This window comes from Meleagris gallopavo, chromosome 1 (assembly GCF_000146605.3).
Source record: "Meleagris gallopavo isolate NT-WF06-2002-E0010 breed Aviagen turkey brand Nicholas breeding stock chromosome 1, Turkey_5.1, whole genome shotgun sequence".
NCBI lineage: Eukaryota > Metazoa > Chordata > Aves > Galliformes > Phasianidae > Meleagris > Meleagris gallopavo.
In genome coordinates this window covers 634622-651841 of record NC_015011.2, presented here as the reverse complement: position 1 = coordinate 651841, position 17220 = coordinate 634622, and the positions used below count along the sequence as shown (strand labels likewise).

General features: G+C 48.6%; 1 protein-coding gene across 3 annotated transcripts in view; it reads right to left on the bottom strand.

The window, feature by feature from the left end:
• Nucleotides 1-17220, bottom strand: part of PPP6R2 (protein phosphatase 6 regulatory subunit 2) — a 71571-nt gene that overhangs the window by 3520 nt on the left and 50831 nt on the right. For 2 of the 3 annotated variants that reach the window (XM_010728788.3, XM_010728840.3), the window contains exons 13-25: nt 16968-17083; nt 16629-16714; nt 16259-16339; nt 15007-15104; nt 13252-13309; nt 12153-12280; nt 11338-11513; nt 9962-10121; nt 9456-9544; nt 7639-7846; nt 4509-4532; nt 1303-1446; nt 20-120 (exon numbers count right to left, since the gene is read on the bottom strand). In XM_010728788.3, coding sequence (XP_010727090.1) covers nt 69-120; nt 1303-1446; nt 4509-4532; nt 7639-7846; nt 9456-9544; nt 9962-10121; nt 11338-11513; nt 12153-12280; nt 13252-13309; nt 15007-15104; nt 16259-16339; nt 16629-16714; nt 16968-17083 — 1420 coding nt within the window. In that variant the 3' untranslated portion in view covers nt 20-68. The remainder of the gene's footprint in view (nt 1-19; nt 121-1302; nt 1447-4508; nt 4533-7638; nt 7847-9455; nt 9545-9961; nt 10122-11337; nt 11514-12152; nt 12281-13251; nt 13310-15006; nt 15105-16258; nt 16340-16628; nt 16715-16967; nt 17084-17220) is intronic. The other variant, XM_010728906.2, reaches the window with a different exon arrangement.

The following is a 17220-nucleotide window of genomic DNA, read 5'->3' as shown; positions in this document are numbered from 1 at the left end:
AATTGACAAATTGCATCACCAGGTAGCAGCCTGGCCTGGATCACACACGTCCCATTGCATCTGTGTCATCAAGCAGGGCCATTTAATGTGGCTTCAGCACAAGGCAAGGCTTCTTCTTTCCTAAGGACAAAGCCAAAGAGTGACATTAGAGACACACAGCACAGGGTTCCTCCTGCTCCTAAAGCTTAATTCTGGATACTCTCCTCTACAGCAGCACCTGAGCCATCCCTTCTCTACTTCTGCTGCTTCTACCTGCTATAAAGCAATCAGCAGTCAGAACCTCTCCCAGACCCTTCACAAAATCCTGCACTTCCCCATCAGCAGAGGGGTGGCCAGCAGGGACTGGGAGGGGATTGTCCCTCTCTGCTCTGCCCTGGTGAGGCCCCATCTGCAGCACTGCGTCCAGGTGTGGGGCCTCCAGTACAAGAAAGACAGGGAGCTGTTGGAGAGGGTCCAGAGGAGCCACAGAGATGAGCAGAGGGCTGCAGCACCTCCCTACAAAGCCAGGCTGAGGGAGCTGGGCTTGTTCAGCCTGGAGAAGAGGAGGCTGTGGGGTGAGCTCATTACAGCCTTCCAGGACCTAAAGGGAACCTATAAAGAGGACTTGGGAGTCAACTCTTGGAAAGGGGAGATAACAGCAGGATAAGGGGAAGTGGTTTGAAACTGAAGGAGGGCAGATTGAGGTTGGATGTCAGGGGGAAGTTGTTTGCTGTGAGAGTGGTGAGGTGCTGGACCAGCTGCCCAGAGAGGCTGTGGATGCCCCGTCCATCCCTGGAGGTGTTCAAGGCCAGGTTGGATGGGGCCCTGGGCAGCCTGGGCTGCTGTGAAATGTGGATTTTGGTGGCCCTGCACGTGGTGGGGGGTTGGATCTTCACGATCCTTGAGTTCCCTTCCAACCTGGCCATTCTGTGTGATTCTATGTGAAATCAAAGTCCAGACCCATCAGTGCTCCTCTGCCTGCACTGCAGGTTCATTCCTGCTGCCTTGCTTCCCTGCCTTGTCCCAGGACAGGGATGTACAGGGCCAACACTGGATGGTTCTGCACACCCTCACCAAACTGTGGATTCAAATGTTACAGTTCCCCTGCAGTTCCTGTGCGAGCAGCAGTGCTGCTGATATCCAGTATAGATGTGGAATTAAGAGGACTGGTGGCACAAAGCTCAAAGCACTGGCCTGAACTTCCTTCTCACACCACAGGTATCAGCAGCAGGTCCCATAGGACAGCCCATCTGCCTGGCTTTGTCACCTGGGACTGACATGTGGCTCTGGTATGGGCAGTGCTGGTGGGTTGGACCAGCTCACCTGTCTTTCGTGGCCATTTCCGTGACCGGCGCCGTGTTCTGGTGCTCCTCTGGGTGCTGGGCAGCATTGTTCAGTGGTTTGGATGCTTTGGTCGTTGCCATGTCTGTGATGGTCAGCTTATCAATCACCATGCAGCCCGAATCGCTGTGTGGGGAGAAGTTATGGTCACGTTAAAGTGTCAGTGAATGGGATTTAAAACTCTACCCGAGAGAAAATACGTTCCTCCTCCTCCTCCTCTCCTGGCACAGGCCACAGAATTGCCATAAAGAAAGAAGAATCAAAAATAAAGTGGGATTAAAAAGCGTTATGTTATGCATATATGATCCTAGGGATGGAACAGCTCTCATAGGACAGGCTGAGAGCTGGGGCTGTGCAGCTGGAGAAGAGAAGGTGTGAGGTGATGTGAGAGCAGCCTGTATCTAACAAGGAGCTGCAGGAAAGGAGGGGACAGACCCTTGAGCAGGGTCTGTGTTGGTAGAACAAGGGGAAATGGCTTCAAGTGTGGAGAGATTTAGGTTGGATGTAAGGAAAAAGTCTTTCACAGTGAGGGTGGTGAGGCACTGGCACGGCTTGCCAGAGATGTGGTTGATGCTCCATCCCTGGAGGCTTTGAAGGCCAGGCTGGATCAGGCCCTGGGCAGCCTGATGGAGCTGTGGTTTTATCTGGCTTCAAGAAGGCTTTTGATGCCTGGAATGCCTTCATGTTGCTTTAAACAAGAAGGGATTCTCTGCAGAGATTCAGGTGCTACAGAATGGTTGTCCAACCTGTTCTGCTCTACTGCCAAAACACAAAGCTTCCTCAGACTAATGAGAGATTTCTCTTGCAAGTGCCTGGAAAAACAGGGCTAAAACACATCCACAGTCCAGAAGTGCAGAAGTTGCCACAGAACCATTCTATAGCAAAACTGATACCCAGACCAAATGAAGCAGCATGCTGCTCTTTGTATGAAGACAACAACATCAGGAGCTCACTTCCCTCCTGACAGCACCTCAGCAGGTTTCCCCTGGCTTTATGGAGAACGTTTTAGCACTGCACTTCTTTGGGCACCTCTCTCCTGCTCAGTGTCAGCACTCGCTCCTGTGACACCATGCAAAACCCACAGCTTCTCCTTCTGCCCCTCCTCAGCTCTGACTGCTGGGAGCCTCTTGCATCCAGCAGAAGCACTCAGGCTGCAGCTTTGCTGGATATCCAGCTATGCCAAACCAGCTACGCCGTGAAGGAATCCACCTGACAGCACGTAGTGCTGCTCCTGAGGTCAGTGCTCATCAACATCTCGTTACCAAAGGACCTGTAAGGAATTCAGGCTGCAGCCATGAACGGGCTCTAAGAACCTCAGGAAGGAGTGGGTTTGGTGCTGCATGGAACTGCCTCAGCCCTACCCACCTCTGGGATTCCCTTCAGATATCCTCTGCTCTGATGGGGAAACAATCAGTGTCACAGACAACAAAATGCTCCAGGAAACACAGAGGTAGGACAGACATTGGAGCAGGATGTGGATGAGAAGCATGGCTGAGCACAGCTCACGCTGAGCCCTCCTGGAGCAGAGCACCGCATGCACTGTTGGTGTTGGGAGGGCAGCAGTTGGATATGGGGAGGTCTGGACACCAAATTCACATGCAATCTACTGCTGGAAAGGTCAAGGTGTCCACAGGAAAGATCCCATCTGTGCCAACTACTGCACAAAATGTTCACCTCTGCTTGGAAACGTTTCCTGGGGAAATGGGACCTCTGATTAAGTCACTGCACTTTTACTCTTCTCTCTGAATGGAAGAGCAATGATGTTCTACAAGAACGCTGCAGTCATGCTCCATGCTCCATGCCACATTCCATGCTCTGTGCATGCCTGTTCCATTCCATTCCATTCCAGCCCATCCCAGCCCATCCCAGCAGCAAAAGGAGCTGCAGGCACACAGCTGCACCCCACGCCATGCAGATGGATGGGCAGCAGAGCAGGCACAAAGGAAAACATCCCAAATGGGAGAGCTCAAAACATCCACTGTGAGCACGTAGCTCAGCTCAGGGCTGGGGCCAACTGCACTGCTGTGGAAAGGAGGATGTTTCACCCCAGAGCTGTGTGTGATCAGAAGCAAGAGGTGATTTCTAGCACAGTTATACAGAAAGGCAAAGCTTGGTCCCATTCTGAGCACCTCATCTTTTAAGGGACATCTGTGCAGCTCAGCAGTGAAGCACCTGGGAAGCACCAAGTGTTAACAGCTGCCCTTCATCTCCAATGCTAAGAAGAGCTGGCAGCAGGGCATGCACACACCTGCATTCCTCCAGCAAGAAGCACTGGGAGACAGCCCTTGGAAACAAGCACTGCATGCTCAACTGCTTACAAAAAAGCCTGAAAAACGTCCAAAATTGTTAATTATTGCATTAATAAGTTTAATAAGCATGTGCCATAAGGAATCAGGTTTTTAAAGCGTTGCATTTCTCCACAGCCTCTGGGGATGGAGGTGATGCTGAGCTGCATTCCCTGAGTGCTGCCAGAGAGGTCAGCTCCTGTTCAGCACACACCTCTCCTTTCTGGACATGAGAGCACAGTGTTTCCCTTAATGTGCTCTTAGAACAGCCTTGAGATGTGCTTATTGCACTGATGTTCTCCTTTTGCTCTCTGATCTTATAGAAATCACAGCAGTCTTGCTTGCTTGCACAGCAGCTGGGAAACCTGGTTTGCACGGATGAGCTTTAGAAAATAACTGGTAAAAACCCCCAGTTTAAAACAGAAAGCAAACTTCATACAAAAAAATATATTCTTTTGTTAAATAAATAAAAAAACAACACCATTTACAGCACACAGATAAAACATCTGCTCTTGTTCTGAGAAAGTCTGAGCAGAGCATGTGGCTGCACCACGGGCAGAGGAAACCACACTGCAAACCACAGCCAGCAGCAGAGCTTCCCTTTGCAACTGCAAAACACATTTCCTCTTTGCAGGAAGAGCTGACAGGGGAGGAATGGCAGCAGCTGGAGGACACACAACACGAGCGAGCACCACGTTTGTTAACAGGCAGGCTGGCTGTGAGCATGCTTGACAAAGGACAACACACACCCTCGTGTTCAGTGCTTGGAAGTGCTTTTTCTAGGATCTGTTTGAACTGATTGGGAAATGCTGAGGTTTCCCAGTGTTCCTCTGCTTCTGGCCCAGCATGGATTGAGAGCAGCTGTGTGTACGGTGGATGTTTGGAGCCCTGAGCCATACGTACCCTCTGCCTGCAGGTCTAAAGACTCTGAGCAATGCCCACCACGAGAGAGAGGCAGCGAGAGGCAGGACAGGGAGAGAGTGAAGGAAGGGAGAGAAAGAGAACAGTAAAGATGGCTGAAAAAAACAGACAGAAGAGTTCACTTTGCAACCTTAGCCCCAGGTGGTTCCTTCCAGGAGAACAGGCAGGAATACTCCAAAGGGTTTCAGAGCGTGCAGCCACTGAAGACTGCACTTCCCATGCAATGCTCAGACCCAACATCCAAAAAACCAGAAGATTCAATACCCCATCATGAGCATCCTTCTCATGCCTGGCACGCAAACTCCTCAGTTATCACAGATCTGGCAGCTCTCTGGTCAGAGAACTTCTGCAAAATGACTTCTTCACAAGAAGCAGCTGAAAGGTCCCTCCCAACCTAAGCCACTCTACGAGTTTCCACAATTAGGGATGGGAAGCAAGCTAACTATGTCTGAAACGCTTTCTTTGCACGTGATTTTTAAGCTACTGCCACGTCGGCTGGCTTAAGCAGAAGTGCCACTGAGCTGTGCAGGGAGATGCAATGGAGTGCTCAGGGTGTGAGGTTTGGGCAGGGAGAGAGCACCAGCAGGCAGCATCGTGGTCATGGAGTGCTCTCAGAGGTGTGTGCTGCAGCACTGCAGCTTGGTGGCCCTGGGGATGGTGGAAAAATAGAAGAGGAAGACCTGTTTGTACAGAAGGAGAGGGTTTGTTGGAAGCAGAGTGCTTTTGGGGGAGAGAGGAAGAAGCCAAGTTTGTTTTAACTGCGTTCTTAAAAGCAGATTTAGGCATCCAAACTTGAAACTTGCCACTGAAAAGTTGACACCACAGTCAAAGCAGAAATTGGGTCTGAGAACTGCTGCATCCAATTGTGGAGCTGTGATAGCACAAGGCTACCAAGACACAGAGCCAGAGTTGGAGCTTTGCCACTGGAAAGCCTTCAAGAACTACATGTTCAGCTTTCAGTGCAGCTCATTTACTTGGAATCAGTCAGGAACGTGGGGAGAAACAAGCATATCCTCCACTGGCCATTGGGGTGCACATCTGCTGCTAGGAAGATGGACTGGTCTGGGAGAGCAGAGGCCATGGGAAGCTTCCACCACCACCAGTGGTCAATAGTTCAGACACTACGAGAAACTCAGCAGAGCTGGAGCAGCTGAAATCACAGTCTGTGCAACAGGTCCTGTCCTCCCACAGCTTCTATTTCTGCTTTTGGCTGCGGTTACAGAGGGGAAAGGCTGCAGACACCTTTCAAGTGGAGACCGTGGTGACTCCAGTATGTCATTTCTTTGCCAAAATGGAATTAATTTTTGAAGAACTGCAATCCTGAAAAAGCAGGCAGGTTCTGGGTGCCTCGTGCTTACTGATATATGCACTTCTTTAGAGAGAAAGCCATTCCACGTAACGCTGCGTGAAGCAGCAGGTGCAGCCTGCAGCAGCCAATCAGCCAAATCAGAAACCACCATCCCTGCTCCTGCTAGGAAATAAACGAGAGAGCTCAGAACATGCCAAGTAAAATTTACACTGCTGCTGTGAGTCAAGACAGGGAGCTCCACGTGTAACACAAGCCCAAACCACCGTGTGGTGAGAGGAGCAACATCTGGAGCAGTTTGTTTCAGATAGCAGAGCCAGTGGATTTAATTAGAAACAATGCAAACTGAACATTGGAAAAGCAGAGGCTGCTTTTAGCACAGCAAGCAGCATTCTGCTTCTTCTTCATCTTCCATTCCTGGTGCAGTCAGTCTGCTTGGAGATGCCATCTCTCAACAATCCAACTCCATTTACCGTAACAGCTGCAATTACAGTGAGCACAGCTCCAGAATCTCACTCACTCCAACTACAGAGGAGTAAAGGCTACTTGAAGCAGACAGCAAAAATTAAAGCTGGTGTCCTTATTAAGAAATAAATTCACAGTTGCTTAAACCTTTGGTTTACTTCCTTCTCCCAGAATGTTACCTAGTTCTGCAATCTCACTTCTTCCCCATGCAAACATCATCTTCTCCCCCAGCCAAGCAGGAACTGACATCTTTTGGGGGCACTGTGCACCATTTATCTTTTATTGTTTATAACATATCACCTTGAGAGGGAACAATGACAGCTGGAGGCATGTCAACGCTCTCCTGCACAGCAGCACACATTCTATGTCAGACCCTGCACCAACCCAGCCATTCCTTGGCTCTGTGGTCTGTAAGTTCCCTTCCAACCCAACTATTCTGTAGCTCTGTGGTCAACGAGGACCCATCCAGCCCAACCATTCCATGGCTCAATGGAGGCCCCTTCCAACCCAATCATTCTGTGGCTCTATGATCTATAAAGACCCTTCCAACCCGACCATTCCCTGGCTCTATGATCTATAAAGACCCTTCCAACCCGACCATTCCCTGGCTCTATGATCTATAAAGACCCTTCCAACCCAACCATTCCCTGGCTCTATGATCTATAAAGACCCTTCCAACCCAACCATTTCATGTCTGTATGATCTATAAAGACCCTTCCAATCCAACCATTCCATGGCTGTATGATCTATATGTTCCCTTCAGACCCAACCATGCTGATTCTGTGGTCTGTAAGGTCCCTTCCAACTCAACCACTCTATGGCTCTATGATCTTTGAGGACCCTTCAGATCCAACCCAAGCCATCTTCTGGCTCTGTTACCTTTAAGGACCCTTCCAACCCAACCATTCTATGGCTCTATGATCCATAAGGTCCCTTCCAAACCAATCATCCTATGGTCTATAAGGTCCTCTCCAACCCAACCGTTCTGTGATGTCATGGTCTACAAGGTTCCATCCAACTCAACCATTCTATGGCTCTGTGATGTACAAATCCCTTCCAATCCCACCATTCTGGGATCCTATGATCCTCACCACCAACACAAACCTGAACCTCCTACGCAGCAAGGAGGACAGCTGGGTGACATGAGCTACAACGAGCCACGCACATTTCTTACAACAAACCTGCAATAAACATTTTATTAAAGCAGAACCCCTTCGACAAGGAAGCTGTACAACATCCTCACTCAAGACATTCGGGATCCATGAGGAAGATGACACCAATCCCCACCAACACAGCGGGTTAAGACCGCTCTGAGCTCCCCCTGTGTGACTCCATTCCCACCTGGTGAAAACGGCCTTCTCGTTCTTCGCATCCATCGTCAGCTTGACTGTTTCCTGGCCTGCACCCGTGCTGATGGTCTCTGTGATGGCATCTCCTTTCTCATCCTCATCCTCGCTGTCTGAGCCGCCCGAGGAGCTGCTGTCTGAAGCCACCAGCGGTGCCTTCCGCGTGACGCAGACGTTCCAGACGCAGGGAGAGGCCGTGCTGACTGTGGGGAGCAAATGGGGCACTGTGCAGAACCAACAGATCCAACAGCAACCCCCAGGTGTGACCTTGAGGATGCACAGGGATGCAAAATGCAGTGCGTGAGGTTAATTTTTCCATCAGCAGAGGGGTGGCCAGCAGGGACAGGGAGGGGATTGTCCCTCTCTGCTCTGCCCTGGTGAGGCCCCATCTGCAGCACTGCGTCCAGGTGTGGGGCCTCCAGTACAAGAAAGACAGGGAGCTGTTGGAGAGGGTCCAGAGGAGCCACAAAGATGAGCAGAGGGCTGCAGCACCTCCCTACAAAGCCAGGCTGAGGGAGCTGGGCTTGTTCAGCATGGAGAAGAGAAGGCTGTGGGGTGAGCTCATTGCAGCCTTCAGTACCTAAAGGGAGCCTACAGACAGGAGGGGAGTCAGCTTTTGGGAAGGGGAGATAACAGCAGGACAAGGGGAAGTGGTTTGAAATTGAAGGAGGGCAGATTGAGGTTGGATGTCAGGGAGAAGTTCTTTGCTCAGAACGGTGAGGTGCTGGACCAGCTGCCCAGAGAGGCTGTGGATGCCCCGTCCATCCCTGGAGGTGTTCAAGGCCAGGTTGGATGGGGCCCTGGGCAGCCTGAGCTGCTCTGAAATGTGGAGGTTGGTGGCCCTGCCTGTGGTTGGGTGGTTGGATCTTCATGATCCTTGAGGTCCCTTCCAACCCAAGTCATTCTGTGGTTCTGTGTGATTCTGAGATTAATTTTAAATTAAAAAAATTAAAAAGAAGAAGAAGAAATCAGCATTCTCCATTGAGAAAGTCATGCCACCTCATGTCTGCATTCAGCACAATCAGCAGAGAGTGCTCTTCACTTGGAGTTTGCTTATGGCCCAAAGCTGACATCCCACAGGGCCGTGTTGCCATTCAGAGAGAGCTGGGCAGCCTGAGAGTGGGGCAGAAAGGAACCTGATGGGGTTCAGCAACGCACTGCAGGGTTCTGCACCCGGGGAGGAGCAGCTGCAGCATCAGGACACGTTGGGGGCTGAGCTGCTGCAAAAGAGCTCTGCAGAGAAAGACCTGGTGTCCTGGTGGCCAGCAGGCTGACCATGAGTCAGCAATGTGCCCTGGTGGCCAAAAAGGCCCATGGGATCCTGAGATGCTTCTGCACGTGGCAGAAGAATGCACTGTGCTCTGCACTGCAGTCCCATCCACCAACCATAGAGCTGAGTTTGGTTCCATCAAAGTCCTTCATTACATTTTATTTTAACTCAGGAAGGAGGAGGGAAGGCAAGCAGGCTGAAGTTAACCAATGGACGTGGCGCAACTACTGATAAGTTATCACAGCCTTTTAATTTTTGGTAGTTTTACAATTAAACACACAGTTAAAAATAGGGTTTGTTTTTTTTTTTTCTGAATAGCTGACAAATAAATTGCCTCCGTGACATCAATTCTCACTAACTCAAAGTTCATCCTCTGCTTGCTGAACCCCAATCAACATTTTGGGATTTCTGAGTCACTGTTTTCCCTGATTGAACAAAAACAGCCTTTGAGTAAGGGAAGGCAGATGGTGCAGGTGGGAAGCTCTCCCCAGCAGGCTCAGAGTGCACAAATAATGCATCTCCTTTGTAATGTTCTCACTTACAGTTCTTGTCCTGACTCTGCTTCGGGTTGCCGTCCGAATCGCTGCTTTCTGTGTCTGCAGGAGAACTGCGCCGTGGGCCTGATTCAGAGCTGAGTGGAGAATGGAAAGGGGAAAAACACCTTGAGAATGAAGTCCAGAAATCCTGGCTATGCTTCCAAGAGACCCTGAAAAAAGGCTTCAGGGCACTGTTCCTTTCTGACATCTTCGTAAGTGTGAAAAAATGTATTAATTTCCTTTTATTTTTTAATTCTTTGTAGTCTCGGTGTAGCAGTAGTTATGGGACATGTGCTACTCCTGTGCCACAAGGCACGTGTGCTACCAGTAGTTAGAAGGACTGGAAGGTAAAGGGAAGCATGGTGCCACGATGCAGAGCACTCAGACAACATTAAAATACAAAACAGGCAGCAAAGGGAGGGGGAAGGGAAGGAGAAAAGATTCCGATCATCATAACTTTACGTGTTTTTTCATTCTGAAGTTAAAAAGAAACAAAAAGGACTGGAATTTACCAACAGAAAGGCTGGAAGTCTGTGAACTTGGCCCACCCCTTCTCTGGTGCAGCGTTCTCTGGGGCTGCTGAGTCCCACACACTGGATCCAACGTCCATGGCCACGCAGGGGGTGGGGGGCTTCGAGCTGACAGGTTCAAACACTGCAGTCCACCCGGAGCCTGAGGGCACACAACAGCACACTGGGGCTTCCAGAGCATCAGCTGCCCCCAAATACACCCCAGAGCCATCCCAGGAACAAAGGAATTCAAGGGACCATCCAACGGCACTCCTCAGTCCTCGGGAAGCTGCAGCTTACAGCTTGGAAATCTGATTAATATTAACGTTATCCGCAAGAGAGAGGCAACAATTAAGCAAAACGACTTAATGGATTTCTTCATTCTTCTCAGCTGAGATCTGTGCAAGAACCTCAGTTTCTTGTCAAAACCTCAGCAGTGAGGATTGCAACCATTTCAATCACTCACTGTTCATATTTGGCAACCTCAGGTAGGGAACTGATGCAACGTTTGGTATCACAGAAGAGATGTCAAGTAAAACTAAGCACATAACGTGGTGTTTAAGATCTCAGTCTGCTCTCAGTTCTTTTATCCCTATCTATCATTCCTGTAGTGTCACGACGAGGGGAAATGGTTTTAAAGTGCAAGAGGGGAGATTTAGAGTAGGTATCAGGATGAAATTCTCACTGTGAGGGCAGTGAGATGCTTTGTTGCCCACAGAGGTCGTGGATGCTCCCACCCTGGAAGCATTCAAGGCCAGGCTGGATGGGGTTGTGAGCAACCTGATCTAAGAAGGAGGTGTCCCTGCCTATGGCAGGGGCTTGGAACTACATGATCTCAAAGGTCTCTTCCAATCCAAACCATTCTGTGATTCTATAATAATTTTCTCAAGGCATTTTCCGTCCTCTTTTCTCAAGAAATAAAGGACTGCAGAGGTCTGGATACAAACCCGTGTGCGTGGAGCTGATTACAGGAGCAGACTGTGCTCACTATCACAGATATAGAGATACCACCTAGAAAAAGAAACTTGTTTTTTTTTTCAGGTTTGCACTGACAGCAGGTAAAGAACTGCTGGGAAAACATTCCTGTCCCTTTACTTCTGCTGGCTGAATTTCTTCTGCTGATAACACTGTGCCTCGTGAACTTACACAGCCCCACTTGCATCTTGGTAGGGGAAAAAGTGGTTTATTTTCAGCCTTCTGCTGGGCACCCCAAAGGTGGGTGTTAGAGGCAAAAAACAAAGACTGAATTACACTCTTCTCATCTGCAAAGGCAAAATTATGGAACAGCCATGGAAAAGAGGCAACCAGCAAGCTGCTGTCTGGCAGAGATGGTTACGGGTGTCACTTCAAACAGGATGATGCCGTTTTAAACTCTTTACCTTCAGAAGAGTCGGACTCTTTCTGCTCTGCAGCATTGCTCTTGTTGCTGTTGGCTGAGGAAGAAGGCACCTGCTGTTCTGTCTCCTCCTCTTCTTCTGAATCCACGCTGCCATCATGATCTCCATTCTCGAGATCACTTTTTGATGAACTCTCTGAGGCCTGAGATGCTCCAAACCTAAATCAGAGAACTCAGAGTCAGTAAATCCCTTGGCAGCAGCCAAGTCATCCCTCCTCGCCCCAGGGAGAAAGCAGAACCTGGCTGCCGACCAAGTGATGCTAAATCCCTTCTATAGAGCTCAGCTCCCAAAAAGATGCAAGGCTCAGCTGGGCACTTCTTAAGATATTTCCTCTAATGGCCCTGAGTGCTTTGCTTGTCAAAACCTGTTTGCAGAGCCCTAAGAGGAATTAAGCTGCAGTGATGTCTCAGGGCTGGAGAGTGATACGAGCAGACAAAGGGCAGCAAATGAGAGGAGTAGAGGTTTGGGATCATTTGTGTACCCTATCAAGGCAATCTGATTTTTAATGCTAGGCAAATAATAACCATCGGTCTTGACCATTTGTCCTGTCTCATTTAATCATATTTTTGGATTTACAGTTACAGAAGGGACTTTACATACTAACTGACTGTAACAAAGGGATGAAAAGCTGACAGTGATTTGCAGTGCCACGGGATGTCACTCATTCTCATGCAAAACATGATTTGTCTGCTTTAGACACTTCGAACAAGAACGTTCTGCCTGTTACCCTCAGCCTTCCAATGCTTCCAACCTCCTCCTGCCCCAAGGTGAGGAAAGATCCTTCCATTTCTCCTTACCTCGTCCTCGATTTAACTTGTGTTGCATAGGTTATCTCCTTCTCTTCCCAGATATCTTCTTCTTCCTCGTTATCATCAAATTGCTGGATTCGCTCATTGCAGCAGGCTTCAAAGAGGGAAGCATTGGGCTGAAACAGTATCATAAAGAGATCACATTCCATTCAGTCAATGGAGACAGAAACAACAGCTTTGATGATAACAAGCTCGTTCAGCAGCATCTGCACACAAGTAATAGCAGGCAAGTGTTCCCTGTCTGCATTTAACCATACATCTCACGCTGCCTTTGCATCCCAAGAAGCCCTCAGAAGTGCAACAGCATTGAAGCCCAGCTCAGGCAGAAGCAGCAACACCAGGGACTTAGAGAAGGACGCACAGCAGTGTCTCACCAACACTGCCCCAAAGCCAAGAGGACTTTCATTTCCAGATGGTGCACCAGGAATGGCTGTGCTGGAATTCCATCCTGCGCACAACTGCCTCCCCAGAAGCTATCAGCAGCTCCTGGTGGCTGCAGGCGTGGCTGGAAGTTCCACCAAGAAATCAGATTTTCTGTACCTCCAGAGCAATGCCTATGGCAGCCAGAGGGAGGATACTGTACTAATGGTACAGTGTAAGTGAAAAAGAAAGATGAGGACACCTAAGTCTTAGCACTGATCAAAGCAAAGCTTGGCCAGGTGAGTCTGGAACCGCCTCTGTAAGCCACTCCCCAGCTTCTTCAGTGGATATGCAGGCCAATAAAACAGAAGAAGCAAAACAGAGCACAGAAATATTGAGACCCACGACAACCCCAACCCTCCACGTGTAATGTTTCTTAATCATGCATGGAAAGATTATCAAAGTAAGAACAAGAGCAGCAGATTTACACTGCAGAGAGGGAGAGAATACAATTCTTCTGACATGAAGAGGAGTGGTTTTGAAGATCTGCACCAAGGCAATAAATCAGGAGGGTTCATTTCATGCCCTGAGATCCTTAACTGCATGCAGCCACTGGAGCACTTTTGCATTTCCTGCAGATGTTTTGAACACCACTGGCTGACTCAAAGGTGAACCAACTTGCCCGAATGCATCCCATTACACAAAACATCCCAAAATATCCACTTACGCTGTCATCGTCTGCATCTATGTTGAAGTTTATCTCTGCAATCCTGTCAAAAGGAGCACTGCAAAAAGAAAGGAGAGAGCCTTCAGTGATGGCAGCACTGCTGCGGCCCCGGCAGGAACCAGAGGGCAGCTTGCCCCTGCTCACTGCTTTCTTCAATGTGATGGTTTCTGCTCCTTGAGATGAAAGATTATCTCATAGTTTTGAATATTTGGGAGTAAAACAACAATAATGATGTGGGATATTCACTCCTAGGTCTGTCTAGTACCTGCATGGCAACTCTGCCAATGTCTGGCTGTTACTCTGCTCTCTATGTTACTTATGCAGCACAAAGGCAGCCTCAACAGTTTTCACTGAGTCTTTCCAGCTGAATCAAAGCTGGTATGAAAACACAACAGAGCCTCAATTCATTAACAGCAGAAGGAGCTGCAGCCAACTGCTGTGCAATTCCAGTCCTACATTCACCAAGGACTCCTCAGTCTGAGACAAGACCCAGGGGATGGACTGGATCCTCCGTAGTGGGCACAGACCCAGCAATACCCAGAAGGGCTGCACCTGCCTGTTCTTAGCATAATTCCATGAACCTCAGAGAATCTGAGTGGTTCCACATCCCTGACTCATTACTGGGACACAAACATGGCCAACAAATATCATCCCATAACCCAGTTTCCCATTGAGACCCAAGAGTGTCTGCTGTAAGAACAGCAGAGGGTGCTGCAGGTTAAGGAATTGCACTCTGCTGTCACAGTGTGTGCCCATGCAGATCTTCTCTGCTGTATTTCTACATTCAGACAGGGCTATTTTCCTTTCCAGGAGGCTGATCAGCAAAAATCCTCGTCACGCACATCGCCAGGACGTTGAAGCTCGATTCTTAGCTCTGAAAATAAGCAAGTTTGTATCTGACAAAGTTGTTTTACTGCTGGAATGCAGAGGGCACGGAGCAGCTGGGCTGAAAGCTGCCTATGGAGCACCAGCATTCTTTTTGGATGGGCTTTTTGGACAGCAGACCCTGGAGACTGCAGGCCTGTACCAACTTAGGATCCTTCTGGAGAGCTCTTGTGTCAATAAACGTAACAGCAGAAGCTCAGAGCTTCCAAATCACTGTGGGCAAACAGCTGCAGTCCCAGTAAATTCCTCTGCACCCTCCGTAAGGTGAGAAAACAACGCTGCAGCTTTAACCAGATTGCAGCAGTTCTTCCATAGAAGCAGCACCAGCTCTGAGCACTCAGTTCAGCAGCCATGGAACATTACATTCAACCCAATCTGCCTCCTTCGAGCTGCGATTTGCTCCCAGCTTATCTGCATTTCCTTATTCATAAGGGAATAAATGGCTAATTTTTTTCTGTGGCTATCACTAGAACACCATCCCTCCACTCCTAATTTCAATGAGGACTTAATGCCACTGGAGGATATCTGTGTAATTGCCTGGAGTTAGCTCTAATGCTTCGCTTTTTGTACGATTCCATTTATTCTAGAACGTGGCTGGGTAATAACTGCATGTTTTATTAAAAAGGTTTCTCTTCAGAATGAAGAAGTGCTTCTCCATGGTGCTGCAGCCACTGCTGGGTGACTCCTATCAAAAGAAATGCTGTGAAAAAGACGTCGGGTGTTTCCCAATCTGTTGATCACACTTTGGTTTGTGTCACACCAAACAAGGTGCAGAGCCAGCTTCACTTTAAAACCAGAAGAGAAAAGAAAGATGAGATGCAGAGAGGTGTAAAGGCCAGACAGAATTCTCTTGAAGCTGCGTACACTTACTTGATATTATCATCCTGGTCAGCAAACTCCTCATCATTAAAGCCAAACTGATCCACGAAGTTTGCTGTCATCTGCTGGATTTGGTACTCAGAGAAGGCCTGAGAACAGAACCCACAAAGAGCTACTGGGCAACTGGAGCACCTCAGGCACAACACACACCCAGAAGGCACTTTTGGGCCCTCCATCTCTCAGCCAGGCTGCCCAGACATTGATTTGGTCACATTCTTGCCTACTCATCCACACCTCATTCTCCATTTACGAAAACAATTCCTTTTTCCTCTACGTAGAATCTCCCACTTCTTTATTTTTCAGCTTGTTTCTCCTATTGGAGGATCATTCTGCATACTGGCAGTCAGCACACTGCAGCTCCAGCTGAGGACCCCAACCCTGCAGCACTCTGTCATGACCCCACATTTGTGGGGAAGGTATTTGCAAAGGCAGTGCAGCCAGCAGCAGAATCTGGACAGAGATAACAACAGTAACAACAAACTGCTTTCGGATCTTTTTTACCCTTCACCACATTTCAGACTGTGATTGTCTTTCTAACCCCCAGCAGCAGCCTCCCTCTAAATAGGTTGAAACTTCTATTTTCTGCCAATGCTCTTAATGTCAAAAGTGGTGGGGAGGAGCTTGCCTGAGTTCTTCAGCCTGGAAAGCTGCTTCCAAATGTTTGATGGCCCTTCATCAGACTCTGAGGAACCTGAGGTCTTTGTTAAATTCAAGTGAACCCTCAATTTCCCCCATTTCTTTTTAATTCAAGGCTTTTTACTGCTCTTATTGCTCTTTTCTCACTTACATCTTAGTATGGCTCTTCCAGTTTTTTAACAGAAGTCTTTACAGCTCAAGGGGAAGCAGAAACCCTCTCCCAGCTCCAATTCCACTGCAGGCACTGACACAAACCACCTTGCTGGCTGGGACCTACAGCAGTGAGCTGCAGCTCATCTATAGAATCAGGATCACTCAACCCACTACTGTGCAGAGAACCAGGAAAAGAGAAAGAAATATGCAGTGCCTGACAGAGATTGGAGAGACATCCTGTATCTGGGACTTGGATGCAGCCTGAGCCAAATTTATTCCTGGCTGGAGTCTAGATTGAAGTCTGCCGTTTAAGTAACTATAATGGAAAGATGCTGAAAGGCTGAACACGCTCACAGTGACAGAGTGAATGAAGCTGCCCCGTAATAGGAAGGATGAAGGGAGAACTGGAGAAGCAAACTCCCTAGAAGCAGCAAGGAATGCGTCGTCAGCTCACCTGTTGGAGAGAAAGTTCATTGGGAAAAGCACTCTCAATGTCTTCATCCTCACTGGAAGAATGCAGATGGTGAGTGCTCACCTGAAAGAAGCAGAGAAAACAAGCATAAGGGAAAGCTAGGAAAGCTCAAATACCACCATGAGAAAAAGACAAAGACAAAACTCCCCAGAGGAGTAACACAGAAACACAGAATAGAGCTTGCCAACACGTGTGAAGGCTGCTGCATTACTGCAGAACACATATGTTTAGGCACACTGCCTTCGTAGAGTCAAACAGAAGAAGAAAACTGGCAGTATTGTTCCTTTTTTTCTTTATTAAAGACAACCCAGAAGACAGCAGAGCTCACTGAAACGTGCATCACTGCTCTCACCAAATCCACCGTATTCCTCCTGTTTGTTTCCGTCAGCGTCTCTTCTACAAAGCTCTCCCACCTCCCTCTGCAGTCCTCAGGTAGCTCTGGGAAGAAGCAATCTTTGTTACAGTGTGGCTACCTTCAGCCTCCAGGTGTAAAAGCAAAGTTCTGACCGTTTGGAAACGATTGCAAGAAAACAAAGAGCAGCTGAGTTTGGTTGAAATGCTGGTTTGTTATGTGAATGTATGGTGCTCAGTAAGATAGCCTTCTCTTTCAAAACCCTCGCAAAATAAGGGGCAGTAAGGCCTTTTCCCAGTTATTTCATCGAGGACAAACCAAGAGAACAGAGGAATGTACCTTTGATGAACTCACTGATCTGGGTGTGCATGGGGCCCTTCTCCATGTTCTGCACCACGGCGTTGGCGATGCGGGTGAGGTGGCCCATGTTGCCTCGCCTCATTCCCCCTTCTGCCCTGCAGAGAAAAGCACAAAGGTAACAAGAGACCCCAAGCAGCAGTAAGAATTCATGTTGCGACCACAAATAACACTGCTGGGTGGGAATTGAAGGCACAGGAACACAAAACCCTCACGAGGAGCTTCCAGCTAACAC